We start from the raw sequence: 13759 nt of genomic DNA on the forward strand, positions 1-13759 counted from the left end.
GGGCCAGGACCACAGGCAAAAGGACACAGGGGGTTGGCACCCTCCAAACATCTGCTAAGAACCTGTGCCCCTGGCTGGGAAAGGTGTGAAGTGTGAGGCAGCAGATGCAGGCTGGAAACGAGATTTCACATCAGCCATGTGTTAATTAACCAGCTCCATTTTCACCCATAAGCCTATTTTTACCTCCTTGCCACTCAGGTCTCACTCCATATTTTAACACACTCATCCCCTTCTGATCATGACATCAGCTTGTCTTCTGCCTCGCTGGGGACGGTGGGTGTGGAGATGGAGGCCCTGGGCCCTCACCCTACCCTGCCTGCCTGGCTTTCCTCACGGATACATACCATCCTACCAGCTCCTACCGGCTCCTACCCACCCATCCATCCTGGAAAGGAATTTCTCGTGGCCCCTGGAGTGTTTCCATAGGGGTGCCCCCTGCTCAGGGGACCACAGAGTCAAGTGCTTTCTCCCTAGTGAGCTTCCTCATTCCAAAGTTAGGTCATGGGAACCCCCAGCCAGGCCAGCTCCTCTAGACCACCCACCCCCGGGCTCCTAGATCCACCCAGTGGTCAGTTAAGTCATCTTCTTACCATGACTTTGTTTTCAGACCCAGGGTCTGTCCGTCTACCCCCAGTCCACCCCTTCCCACCCTCACTAGCCCTCCCTTGACCATATGTCTTGGCTGATGTTGGGGAGGGGATGCCCCCCACCTTGGTTCCTGCCACTCCATACCCCAGGCAACGTAGGAATGTGTCCAACAAGCTGCAGGGCAGTACAAGGGGTGGGCCCTATCTCCAGTCCCAAATTCCTGATGCCCCTGATGCCCTCTAGGATACCCCAGTCCAGGGAGTGCTCTTGGAGGGAGAAGGAAGCCAAGCTGGCCGCTGGCTCCATGCCCTACCGTGCCCCGATCCACTCATTCACCCACATCTCCATCACCCTTTTGCCATTCCACCTGTGCTCCTTGGGATCCAAATGGTTTCCACCGTGGCCCCACCCCCACCCCAAGTGGGAGACAGGGCAGATCAGGCCACCCATTGCTCGCCTCCTCTGAAGCCGCCATATCCCTTCGCCCCGTGTGTCCCCTGCCTCCTCTCTGCCTCTCCTGTTGGCCGCCTCGCTCCTCCTTGTCCTCTCGTCCTCCCAAGCAGCCTTCTTCACACGTCTCTGACTAACCTCTCTCTCTCTCTCTCTCTCTCTCTCTCTCTCTCTCTCTCTCTCTCTCTCTCTCTCTCTCTCTCTCTCTCTCTTTCTGTCTCCTTCCTCCCATCTGCTCCTCACAGGGCCGGTGACGGGTCCCTCGGCCTCTCCCTGTGCCTCTCTCTGTCTCTGCCCTGTGGCCTCCGACAGCTTCTGTGGCACTGACCATCTTTCCCAGGCTGCCTTACAGCTGCGCTGACACTGTGGCGTGGCCAAAATAACTCCGACTTTCTCATACCTTCAGCAGTCAACCTCACGCTCTCTCCTCCTCTCCTGCTCTATTTTTAACCTGACTTTACCTCTTCAGCTATTTCAGTCTCCTCTTCCTCCTGTGCCTGTCTGTGTGAGCACGTGTCCACGTGTGTGGCTGTGGCAGTGTGGGTGGGGCTCCAGGTACAGGCCTCAGGCTCTGGGCCTGAGGTGTCCATGCCTCTGGAGAAGGGGAGCCTGGAGCAGTGACAGGCTGGGTGCGCCCCACGCTGTGAGATGTATCTGGGGTATCCAACAAGGCCAGGCTCTCGGTGTGTCCTGCACCTGATGAGCAGGAGTGGATCTGAGTCCACACCCTGTCTCTTCTGTTTCAGTGTGTCCCAATCAACATGCACACGTTGGCATGCCTGGGTCTCCCCCAATGGGTCTCTTGTGGGGATTGACGTGTGCCCACGGCTGTGTGCGCGTGTGTCATCTCAGCTGCTCGGGTTGACTTGCCTGTTGCTTGTGCTATTCTCCAGGTCCTCTGGGTGTCTGTTGGGCTGGTGTGCATGCATGGGTGCAGGTGTGTGGGTCTGCGTGTGTACAGCCTGCCGTTGAATTCTGATGTCTCCCCCAGAGACTGGCAGATTCCATGCATGTTCGTCTGTGCCTGTGGTGGCTGCCTGTGTGCTGTGGCTGGTCTGTCCCGGGGGCCATGGCTTGTCCAGCCTGTGTAGCTGTGAGTCTGTGCTCTGAAAGCTGTTCTATTCTAGCCTGCTCGAGCCCCATGCTCCCAGTCCTGTCTCCTTGCTGCCTGCCCCCGTCTCTGTTCCTCTTCATGGGACGTTCCAGTCTGGTCCCTGGGTCTCCTTCCTGTGCCCTTAGCTGAATGGAAGCTTGGGCTCACTGCCCTGAGCAGCATGGGGTCAGGTGCAGACAGGACTTCTCGGCACTGCCTCCCTTACCCTCATCAATTATGGAGTCATCCCGGTGGGAAGAGGGTGGGGGCACAGGGGGCCACCTTGCCCTGCCTACTGCGTAGCTATCAAGCTAGCTAGCCTAGTGATCAAACGAAAACTTCAGCAGCCACGCACACTGGCCACTTTGCAAGTCCTCAGCCTCTGCTTGTTTGTGGCCAGTGATGGCTGCAGAGAACAGCAGGTGTAGAGAGACATTATCTGTGGTGATGGGAACTGGCCAGGCAGAGCTGGTGTGGACAGTGACCTGCCCCCACCTACAACTAATGGGCCTGAGCAAACATGGGTGGGGCGCTGGGAGCCAGACGCTGTGGCGTGTTTGCAGAGGTTAATGATGCGGAGAGGCACCTGGACGTGCCACCCGGAGCCTGCTCAGGAGCCTTCCCTCCCAGGCTGGGGTGGGGCTGGCCTCTGCTGAGGTCGTGAATTCACAGAACAGCCGTGCAAGCTGGGGGAACTGGGGTCTTGGGAGCAGGAACAATGTGGACACCCTTCAGATGGTCCTCACAAAGGTACTTAACCCAGGCCCCTGGGGCAGAAGCCATGAGGAAGAGGGGTCCTGAGTGTTGGGTGGAATCCAGTCTCCCTGTGGACAAGAATTCTGCTCCTGCAGAGGCTGGGTCTTCAGAGAAGGTCCTGCAGCCACCCAGGCTCGTGGTACCCAGCCCACTCCACCCCCAGCCCTCACCCACTGGGACTTCTCCCCCCTCCCCCCTGCCAGGTTACCTGCAGGAGGGAAGGCAGTGAACACGGCCCCTGTGCCGGGCCAGACACCCCACGATGAGTCTGACCGCAGGACGGAGCCCCGTTCATCTGTCTCGGATCTCGTCAACTCCCTCACCAGCGAGATGCTCATGGTGAGACTGGTGTGGGGCGGGTGAGGGGGCAGCTTGTCCCCTGCAGAGGAGCTGCTGTGGGGAGAGGCACGCAGGGAAACTCACACAGGCCCATTTGAGGGGGGGCAGCTAGAAATGGCCTAGAGAGCCCTGCTCAGTGTGCAGACTGCTCGCTTGCTCGCTCTTTCACTCAGTGCTTGTTAACTGAGGGATCAAAGCTCAGGTTTTTTTCCTAGCTCCTTCACCAAAACAACCTCTTTGTGCCTCATTTTCCTCATTTGTCAAAGAATAAGCATGCCCTAATCCTTTGATCTCTAGCCAAATTGCAAAGAGCACCTACTTGTGGGGAGGTAGGTATCTGTAGTTTCTAGAAAGAGAGGCTGGCAGGCAATGGTCAGGTGTCCCTGCCCTCAGAGTGGAGCTCCTGGCCAAGTCTTCCCTATCCCACCAGTGACCTCACCACTCCCATCATGGGAGGCCCAGAGAACAGAAGAGCAACCCCCCCACACCCCCAGGTCCTCCTTGTGAGAGAACAGCTGTGCTAGGGAGCTCCTTTCACAGCTCCCCCTTCCCAAGCCCAGATCTGGGTTGTTTGGAGGTCTGGGGTTGTAGGCTACATGCCTCCCCCTGGTGGCAAAAGTGAGTCACCGCACCTGCCCCACCTGTTCTTTCCAGAGTTCCTTGGCTTGGCCCAAACCAGTTAAATGTCTGGCAGGCTTAGCAAGGCCTTGAGGGTGGGAAGCCAGAGCATCCTCTGTCCCTACTGGACATGACTGGATGAGAGAGGGTCCTTCTCCTCGACAGGCAGGAGGTGGATTTCGGGGGGAGGGGAGGACCTCTCAGTCCCTCACTAGGCATAATGTGAACTCTTAGTTCTGTAGCACACAGTTGCCATCTCCTTGGCCTCCATGCCCTACCCTTTGCTAATTGGGTTCTAGCTAGCCCTTACTATCAGTGCCACAGCCCTCTCAGGCTTTCCATATCTCCATTTGCTGTAATAAAATGCAGATTCCCAGGCACCAGTCCTAAGCCAAGGCCCAGGCATCTGCATTTCTCTTAGATTCAGGTTAAAGCATCAGAGTATACCCAGATCTGCCCATCTTGGGCCCTCTGAGATAGGGAGAGGTCCCTGTCTCAGTCTCCATGTGTTTGACCTCACACTGCCCTCTTCCCTACCTGCCCTCAGCCATGTACACAGCTTGGTCATCTTCTGTTCTAGATGGCCCATTACCACAGCTCTCTCTTCCCTGCTTAGCCCCTTAATTGGTTCTGCTTCTGTTTAGCCAGGTTCCCAGAAGGGACAGCCCTTTCCCAGCCAGCTTGCTGGCCCCTGGCTGCCCTCAGGGAGGGGCTGACAGACACGGGAAGCAGACAGAAGTGCAGGCCTTCTCCCTCTCGTGTCTTCTGCCCTATCTCCGTGGGCTGTTGGAATTAAGAGTCCCTAATGATAAAGATAACCAGGCCCAAGTGGACCCAATGACTTCAACCTGTTATGAGCTACCAACCTGGGGTGCAGAAGCTTGGGATTGTCAGGAGACCTGTAAGGTATGCAGAGCTGACCGGCTGAGAGAAGGTGCCAAAGGCACTCCCTAGGGGTATATTCCAACCCTGGCAGAGGCTGGTGTTCTTTGAAACTTGTCTCCTGAGACAGGGCCTCCAGCAGCATTGCCCTGAGATGGGGAGGGGGGGTATCCTGGTTACCATGGAGATGGCTGATTTGGGAGGACTGGGAATGGGCTCAGACCCACTCTGTTTGGGAGTCAAGAGCCAACAAGGGGGGCCGGGAGTTTGGCCTAGTGGTTAAAGTGCTTGCCTAGCATGCACGAAGACCCAGGTTTGATTCTTTGGTACCACATACATAGACAAAAAGCTGGAAATGGTGCTGAGGCTCAAGTGGTAGAGCTCTAGCCTTGAGAAAGTCCAAGGACAGTGCTCAGGCCCTGAGCTCAAGCCCAGGACTGGCAAAAAAAAAAAAAAAAAAAAAAGCCAACAAGGACCTCCAGGCACCCAAAACCTCACCCAAGTGATTTTATTTATTTATTTTTGGTGGCACTGCCCAGACACGCCAGGTCCTGCTCTTGATCTTACAGCCGGAAAGCCAGGGTGCCCCCACGCTGAATCATATGATCCCATGCTGCAGACGGAGAAACTGAGAATAGGGCTGCCATCAGGGAGAAGCCAACTCCGGTCGGACAATCAGATTCTCAAGTGGGCCCAGCAAGGGGCTGGGAAATGTGGGGATCTGCCATGAGAGTGGTCTGGAAGGTCTTTGCCAATGTAAGGAAGAGCAGCAGTGCCCCCTTCACAATAGGACAAAGCCAGGGTTCAAGCTCGCAGACCAGAGTGTAGGGGCGGGGAACAAGGCACTAATAAGAAGGGCTAGGCGCCTGCCTGGGTTCAAGCTCCAATTTACCCTCAGTCACTGATGACAAGAGGCCAGCCACTGCCCTCTCTATGCTCGGGATGGAAGATGGCACAGTACGGTGCTTGGCCACTCGCTCTGTAGTGAGGAGCGAGTGGAGACAGAGCATGTGGCATGGACAGGGCCTGTGCACCTGTGGTGGTGACTTGATCACCGGTGTGATTTGAACGCCTCTCCCCTACCACAGGTGGCTTTGCTGGTGTGGCTGTATGGGAGAGTAGCTTGGGATCACCCTGGGTAGGGCCTGAGGGGGCTGGGGGGGGGTCAGACCTGCTTTGATGGACAGAGTGGGCCTTCAAGTCAGAGAAGGTTCCTACTGCTGTGCACTCTCAGACATATGACTTAACCTCTCTGAGCCAGTCTCCTCAGCCAGGGGGCGGTGACAGCTGCCTGGTCCAGCGGTAAGAAGTCTTCTGCATGGTAGGTGACATTATTGCGATCTGAGTTATTTAGACGTTCAGAGCTGGGGCTTGCCTCTCTGTGATGAAGGTGGGCATAGAGGTTTCCACTGGGAAGCAGGTGCCTGTGGATTTGGTGGATCGGTAGCTCCCCAGGGCCTACCCTGCTCCCTGATTATCACCAGCGATGCCCAGGTGGCAGGGTCTTAAAACCTCTTGAGGCATCCCTGGTGGAGCAGCCACGTGACTGAGCCCCACCCCCAACCACCTGTCCCCTCCCAAGACCATCCACTGGTGTCTGTAACTGCCCCAAAGCCACCCACATGGCACATGGCCCTCAGCAAGGGCATAGCCCTCTCCTCCAGTGTTCCCCACGGGACATGCAGTGCAATCATCAGAGGCACCTCTTAGATGGCCCAGGCTGTCCAGCCAGAGCCAAGAGGACTTTCTGAAGCCAGGGCCCGTGGGGCCTGTTATTCTTCCAGTCCCTAAGGACTTGACTTACACCTCACCCCAGAGCATCTGTCTCTCACCTTATGAACTGCACCATGTGGCATCTTAGAGCCCCATGTTAGCCATGTGTGGTGAGCTCTGGGGTGGAAGAGCCCCTCATCTGTGTGGCAGCCCACTGGTGTCTTTCAGTGGCCCTAATACAACCTACACACACACACACTCACACACATACACACTCACACACACACACACACACAACCAGGGTACTGGGACAAGAAGGCTAAGAGAGTCTGAGGTGACACTTGGAGCAGGGCAGGCCTGGGGCTGCAGGGGGGTGGGGGGTAGACAGCAAGGTGGCCTGCACATACTCTGGGCTCAGGATCGGGGCCACTCCAGCCTCCCCTCCTCCCGGAAGCCCTGGGGACAGTGGGCAGGCTTCCCAGTGGGTCGTAGCCTCCTGTGCTGGCTGTGACTGCGGAAACGCTCCCGACCTGCCGACCCTGCACAGTGGGGAGCTCCTAGCAGCTAGCTTGGATCCCAGCACAGAGAGAGCTGTTGACCATTCTGGGCTGTGGAGAAGCAGATTGCACCCCTCCAACCTGCTGGCCTCTCCCGCCCCCCCAGCTCTCCCCAGGCTCGGAGGAAGACGAGGCCCACGAGGGCTGCAGCCGTGAGAACCTGGGCCGGATCCAGTTCAGCGTCGGCTACAACTTCCAGGAGTCGACGCTCACCGTGAAGATCATGAAGGCCCAGGAGCTTCCGGCCAAGGACTTCAGCGGCACCAGCGACCCCTTTGTCAAGATCTACCTGCTGCCCGACAAGAAGCACAAGCTAGAGACGAAGGTGAAGCGCAAGAACCTGAACCCCCACTGGAACGAGACCTTCCTCTTTGAAGGTGAGGCCGCCCCACCCCTTTCCACACCCCCTCTGCCCTCCACCCCTCCCTGCCCCCACGTGGGAATACATGTGCCCACGTGTGTGCGCACATAGACACGTGAGCGTGCCCTGGTGCACGCACATCCACAGCCCCAGTCCCCACCGGTTGACCCAAGGCATCATGGGATTTAACTGACATCAGGTTTCAGATGTGGAGAAGACCCGGGCGCGATCCCCAGAAGCTGCGGATGGAGGCCGGGCTTCCTCATCCTGGGGGGAGGCACCTGTGCCCTTCTGAAATGGAGTGTCCCGGGGCACTCAGTGCCGTGGTCAAGGGCACAAGCTGGGGTCCTGGATGCCTGGGGTTGAATCCTACCTGGCCCACTGCCTGTGTGACCATGGACTAGTTTCTAAACCTCTCTGGGCTTTGGTGTTCTCATCTATAAAATAGAGGCATGAGAGAGAATTACTGTAATAGGATAATTATTAACAAATGAGTATGTTGTCTGCACACGTTGAGCAGTACCTGGCACTCGGACCTCTGTCTCTGACTCGCTCCCTACATGGGACAGGTATAGAGGCGCCCAGCTGTGCCCCCTGGGGTCCTTTCTCTTCCATGAAGCTTTTCTTATCTCTAATGTCAGAGGATCCTGCTAACCCGGAATCTAGGAGTGTGTATAAGGAGCAATTTCTGTCCCAGGTTTTCACGCACAGAAGCCAGAGCCCATCCCTGACAGCCTGGCTCAGCCAGGGAGAATACGCCCCTCAGATGCCTGCCACCCTGGTGCCCTGACACGCCCCAGTGACCCTTCTCCAACCATCCTGGCCCATTCTACAAAGTCACAAAGCAGTGGTCTGTGTGTTTCTAGGCCCTTCCTCTTGGCTCAGCCCCAGGACCAGGTTAGAGGTGGCACCATAGGTGGGAGGTTTGGCTGTGCAGAGGCCGATGTGCCAGCTGATGGGACGAGGTTGAACCACACCCCTCCAAGGCCGGCATTTTACCCAGCACTGGCTGTGAGCTGAGTTCCTGGAGCTCAGAAGAAAATGAGGCCTGGTGTGGACCTCAAGTATCCCAGCCTAAAGGAGGACATAGATGAGCTGATAATTAAGCCCCACACGTGACAGATGCTATAGGAGCTCACCTGGACGTGCAGAAGAGATTTTCCCCAAAGAGGGGCCATTCAGGGCGGATTCTGCTGGCTGAGTTAGGAGTTTGCTAGATGGATGATGGTTTCCCAGAACACTTGTTCTCCATTTCCCCCAAACACACGCCCAGATCACCTGGGCTCAGTCCTTTAGATTTCCAAGGTGGCCCAGACAGACTTCTCAGTAGCAGAAAAGAAAGACCTGGAACAATGTTCAGAGGACTGTACTCTTCTAGCTAAGCTGCTCTGGTCAAAGCCTCCTCTGTGCTGCCTGTGTGAAGGTGCTAGAATCTTCTAGAGCTCTTCCCACTCCATCTCCATTAGTCCAACTTCGGTGCCCCCTCCTCCCTACTCACCTCCCAGTTCAAGATCTCAGCCTCCAGACTGGTCTCTGTCCCTCCCCCAAACCACTCCAGCACCCCCTGAATCCTCCGTGGCCTGTTCCTCCCAGCTTCTGACACCCCCCCCATTCCCTCTCTCCCTTTGTGTTCTGGTTGTTCTGTCATTTCCCTGGCACTCATTCATCCATTCAATTATTTATTCTCTTAACAAATATTTATCGAGTGCCTACTACGTGCCAGCAACAGCGTTAGCCACGTGGTTCCAGCAGAGGGTCACAGAGATGCCTTCCTGGAAATCCCAGCCCAGTGGGCGAGTCAGGCAGTAATGAAGGAAACAGATGGATAAGTCTATTACGGTGTGATCTGCGCTGGGCAAGGGAAATGCTGGAGTGTGGAACAGGGCATCCGGCCATCTGGGATGGCAGGAGAGAAAGCTGAGAACTCAGGATGACAATCAACTGGGAGGGAACAGGAGATAGTAGGGGGAGGGCAGCATAAGCCAGGCCCCCGAGGCCAGAGTGGTCAGGCCCCCCCCCCTCGCCCCTGTCAGCATTCAGAGGTCTGGGAGGAGGCCGTCTGGGCTGCAGCTTCCATCAGAGATTTGCCCCATCGCTGAGGAAAGAGCCTTCATGAGAAAACAGGGTGCAGAGAGCAAGGCTGCATTGGAGGAGGACTTGAAAGCAAGGTGGGATGCTGGCTTTCATTCTTAGTGCACCGGGACATTGAAAGGCTTTCAGCAGGAGTGGCCAGCCAGTGATGTACAGGCTATTTTTAAAGCTTGCTCGGGCTGGTGCATGGAGAATGGACTGTGGGGGAAAGCAGGGAAGCGGGGAGGGTGATTTGGAGTGTTATCTAGGCACAAGGCACGGATGGTGTAGATTCAGAGGTGATGTGGAGAAGGGCAAGAACACAAGATCTGTTCAGGACAAACAAGACCCAAGGCTGGTGCCTTCGATCGCTGTCTGCTCCCAGTCCTCTGCCTTTGCTCTTTCCCTCACTTGATGTTTTTCAATTTCTCCCCACCCGCAGTCCTCCTGGGCTGGCTTTCTGACAGCTGGGCAGCTACTGGCACAGCCATTTGTCCAGACTTGGCAGTGGTTGTCCACAGCAGGAACGCCCCCCCCACCGCCCAGTTCCTGAGATGGACCCGTGGTGGATGGGTGCATGGACTGTCTCTGTGCTGCTGGTAGCGGTAGGGCTTTGCAATCTAAGCTACTTGGGCCTCAGTTTCCTCATTTGTTAAATGGACAAGATACTAGAAAAATAGTTGTTGAAGGATCATGTGAGACTCAGTTCTCACGAGCACTTTAGAAAGTTGTATTGCATCAGGGTGTGGCCTGCTGGCCTAGGACACAGGGCCAGACCTCAGGGGTAGCTGGCCTGCCTGCCTTCTTGCCTTCCTTCTTTCCTTCCTTCCTTCCTTCCTCCCTGCCTCCCCTCCTTGTTTATTTCCTTCCCTTCCTTTCTTCTTCCCTTGCTCCCTCCCTTTCCTCCTTCCCTTTTCTTCTCTCCCTCTCTTCCTCACTTCCCCTTTCCTGGGCCACATGTGGCTCTTCTGTCCCCCTCCTCACCCCACTGACCTGTCTCCCCTCAGGTTTTCCCTATGAGAAGGTGGTGCAGAGGGTCCTCTACCTCCAAGTCCTGGACTATGACCGTTTCAGTCGCAATGACCCCATAGGGGAAGTGTCCATCCCCCTCAATAAGGTGGACCTGACCCAGATGCAGACCTTCTGGAAGGATCTGAAGCCATGCAGCGATGGGAGTGTAAGTCCCCTACCCCCCACCCCGTGGGTCTCTGGCTGGGGGGGCGGTACAAGCCAAGGCTGACGATAGCTCCTCATCTCTCCACAACCTTGGGAAGCCATCAGGGCATGGGGTAGGGCCCCAGTGGGTGGCCTCACCGAGGAACCCGGTTCCCACGGCTGGTCTCAACACTCAGCACTGATCTGGAAGAAAGACCAGGCTCTCTGTTCAGCAAACTGGAGATCTTAGATTTTCCAGGGGAGGTGAGGTGGGTTCACTGTGAGAACAGACAGAGAGGATCTGTAAGCACCCAGTGGACCAGGGCAGAGGGAGTCTGGTTATCTGTTGTCTCTCCCATGGATGACAGCTGAGGGACAGCAGCCTCGCCCCTGCCCCGCCCCCCCTCACTCTCCACCTCCTGTTGCAGGGGAGCCGAGGGGAGCTGCTCTTATCTCTCTGCTACAACCCCTCTGCCAACTCCATCATCGTGAACATCATCAAAGCCCGGAACCTCAAAGCCATGGACATCGGAGGCACATCAGGTACTGGGGGCTCCTCACAGCAGAAGGGGGCGACCCCAGGAGAGCACGGGAGGATATGGAGGATAGGGCATGCTCTGTGGCTCTCATCCCGACTTCCAAGCCAAGGCCTCTGCCTCAGAGACCTGGGGGGAGGGAGGGGAGGCTGCCCCTCTGGGGACTTGTGCTACCCAGAATCAGAAAAACAAGAATTTTGTACTGGAAGATCTAGCTCCAAAGCCACGTGACTGGGAGGTGGGAAGACCTGGCTTCGAGAGCTGGGCTTCCTCCTTAGCATGAAGATACTAGGTGATGGCTGTGCTGCTTTTTTTGGCTCCGCCATAGCCTGTTCTCCCTGAATCCTCTCACTCCTCCTGCTCAGGCCCTCTGGAGAGGCACTCAGCCCACCCGCACCTCAGTTTCCACTCCTTGGAGGGTACGGAGACCCTGGCAGTCCCCCTCTCCTGACTCTAAGCCTCCCCCCTGCCCCCCAGATCCCTACGTGAAGGTGTGGCTGATGTACAAGGACAAACGGGTGGAGAAGAAGAAGACGGTGACGATGAAGAGGAACCTGAACCCCATCTTCAACGAGTCCTTCGCCTTTGACATCCCCACGGAGAAGCTGAGGGAGACCACCATCATCATCACTGTAATGGACAAGGACAAGCTCAGCCGCAACGACGTCATAGGCAAGGTAGGCCAGTAGGGGGCGCACGAGTCCCTGTGAGGGAAGGGGGATTCCTGGACGTGCTCCCAGGGCCTACTCCGAGGCAGGCACCCTTGGCTCACGCCTGTAATAATAGCTACTAAGGAGGCTGAGATCAAATGTGATTCGAAGCCAGTCCCCAATTCTTATCTCCAATTAACCAGCAAAAACCCAGAAGCGGTGGAGTGGCCAAAGTAATAAAACACCAGCCTTGAACAGAAAAAAGCCAAGTGTGAGGGCAGATCCTGAGTTTAAACCCCAATACCAGTACCTCTTTCGCCCAAACTGCCTGAGATCTGCTATAAATTCTCTTCACAATGAAATGAATCCCTTCTTCTTATCACCTCTGAGCCTAAGAACCCATACCTCGCCTTGATTGTCTTGGGGATGTGACTTTATGACATAAACCCTTCCATTATCCTGTCTTGAAAGGGTCTCCTCCTGTGCTCATGGCTTAGTACTAAATGTGAACTCAGAAATCAAACTGCCTGGGTAGAGCCTGGTTCCAGCCCCACTTCCTTTTCCCTTTGGCAGAGCTTAGGATAGAACCCAGGGCCTCCTGTGTGCTAGGCAAGTGCCTACCACTGAGCCACATCCCCAGTCCTCCCGCCTGCCTCCAGCCATTGTGACTTCTCAGAACCTTCTTTTCTTCTCTCAAGATGCAATGGAACAAACTTAGCAACACAGTGTGCAGGGGAAAGCTAGATAACACAGCTAGAGGCACAGTGAGATGCTGGCCCTAGTACTTGGAGCATTTATGTTAGCTACTATTTATTACAAGTTCCTTTTTCAATGTTCTACTAAAAGCACAAGGGTCCATACAGTCAGGAAGTGTGATGGGAACTAGTTCAGGGAGCCAGTGATCAGAGCAGGTGAGTTAGTGAGGTGGGAGGAAGGAGTGGGACAGGAAGTACAGCCTTATTTGGGGGGAAGTGGGAGTGGCCACATTCCTGAAGGGAAGCGGTTGAGCTGGAAGGCATCTTCCTGGATGATGGGAGAGGAGAACTCAGCTATTGGAGGGCAAGGGCATCCTGGCCTGGTGAGGGAGAACAAGCCCTGGGAGTTTGACAAGCCAACCTGTCACAGGTGGGACAGCTCCCCAGGACCACCTGGTCCCCTTCTCCAGCCAGACTCTACCCTGGGTGTAGTCTGCTGAGCCCCAAGGGTGAAATGCCCACTTATGTCGACTTCTAGGCAATTTCATGGATCAGCCTTTTGGAACTGGGTGTTCCTTAGATAGCAAGTAGAGTTGCTTTGGAACCAGGCCTGTCTTCTGTGGGCCAAACCCCAGTCATGGAAATTTGTTCTTGCCTTATACCTAGAGACTCAAGGACCAGGGGAATCCTTCTGAGGTCCTGGAGTAGGCTCAGCTCCTAGAAGCTAGGAATCTGGCACCACTGATGACTCTGGATATTGAGCTAGACAGACATCACAAATGGCAGACACACAAGAGTCCTCAGAGGCCAACAGCCAACCAATTTCAGAGCAAATTCCTCAATGGGTTGCCTACCATCTCCACTGGGTGGCACATGTGCCATCTTCAGCTGTCTGTGAGGCAGCTGCCACAATCAGTTACCTATCTTATCTGTTGATTTATTGATCTTGTGGCACTTGTATTTCCTAGGCAATGCTCTACCTCTTGAACTATATGCCCAGTCCTTTTGGGTTTCAGATAGGGTCTGATATTTTTGCCCAGGCTAGCCTTGAGTTGCTATCCTCCTACTTCTGTCTTCCTGGTAGTTGAGATTACAGGCATTACACCATCAACTCATTTTATAGAGGGCCCTGAATTGGAGAGAGGTCAATTTGCTTCTACAATGCAGAGCTGGATTTGGCTTATATTCCTTTTCTTTTATTAGGATATTTTATGATTCATTTTAGATTTACAGAAAAGTAGCAAAGACAATCCAGAATTGCTGCATCCCCTGGTGCGGTCTCTCCCTTAGCCTCTG

General features: G+C 55.4%; 1 protein-coding gene across 6 annotated transcripts in view; it reads left to right on the top strand.

The window, feature by feature from the left end:
* The window catches only part of Syt7 (synaptotagmin 7), a 57799-nt gene that overhangs the window by 41715 nt on the left and 2325 nt on the right, over window positions 1–13759 (top strand). For all 6 annotated transcript variants that reach the window (XM_090347558.1, XM_090347559.1, XM_090347560.1 and 3 more), the window contains 5 exons: window positions 3091–3226; window positions 7103–7373; window positions 10435–10604; window positions 11011–11125; window positions 11596–11795. In XM_090347558.1, the coding sequence (XP_090203684.1) occupies window positions 3091–3226; window positions 7103–7373; window positions 10435–10604; window positions 11011–11125; window positions 11596–11795 (892 nt within the window). The remainder of the gene's footprint in view (window positions 1–3090; window positions 3227–7102; window positions 7374–10434; window positions 10605–11010; window positions 11126–11595; window positions 11796–13759) is intronic.

This window comes from Megascapheus bottae, chromosome 16, assembly GCF_031878675.1.
Source record: "Megascapheus bottae isolate mThoBot1 chromosome 16, mThoBot2.hap1, whole genome shotgun sequence".
In the NCBI taxonomy this organism is placed as follows: Eukaryota; Metazoa; Chordata; class Mammalia; order Rodentia; family Geomyidae; genus Megascapheus; species Megascapheus bottae.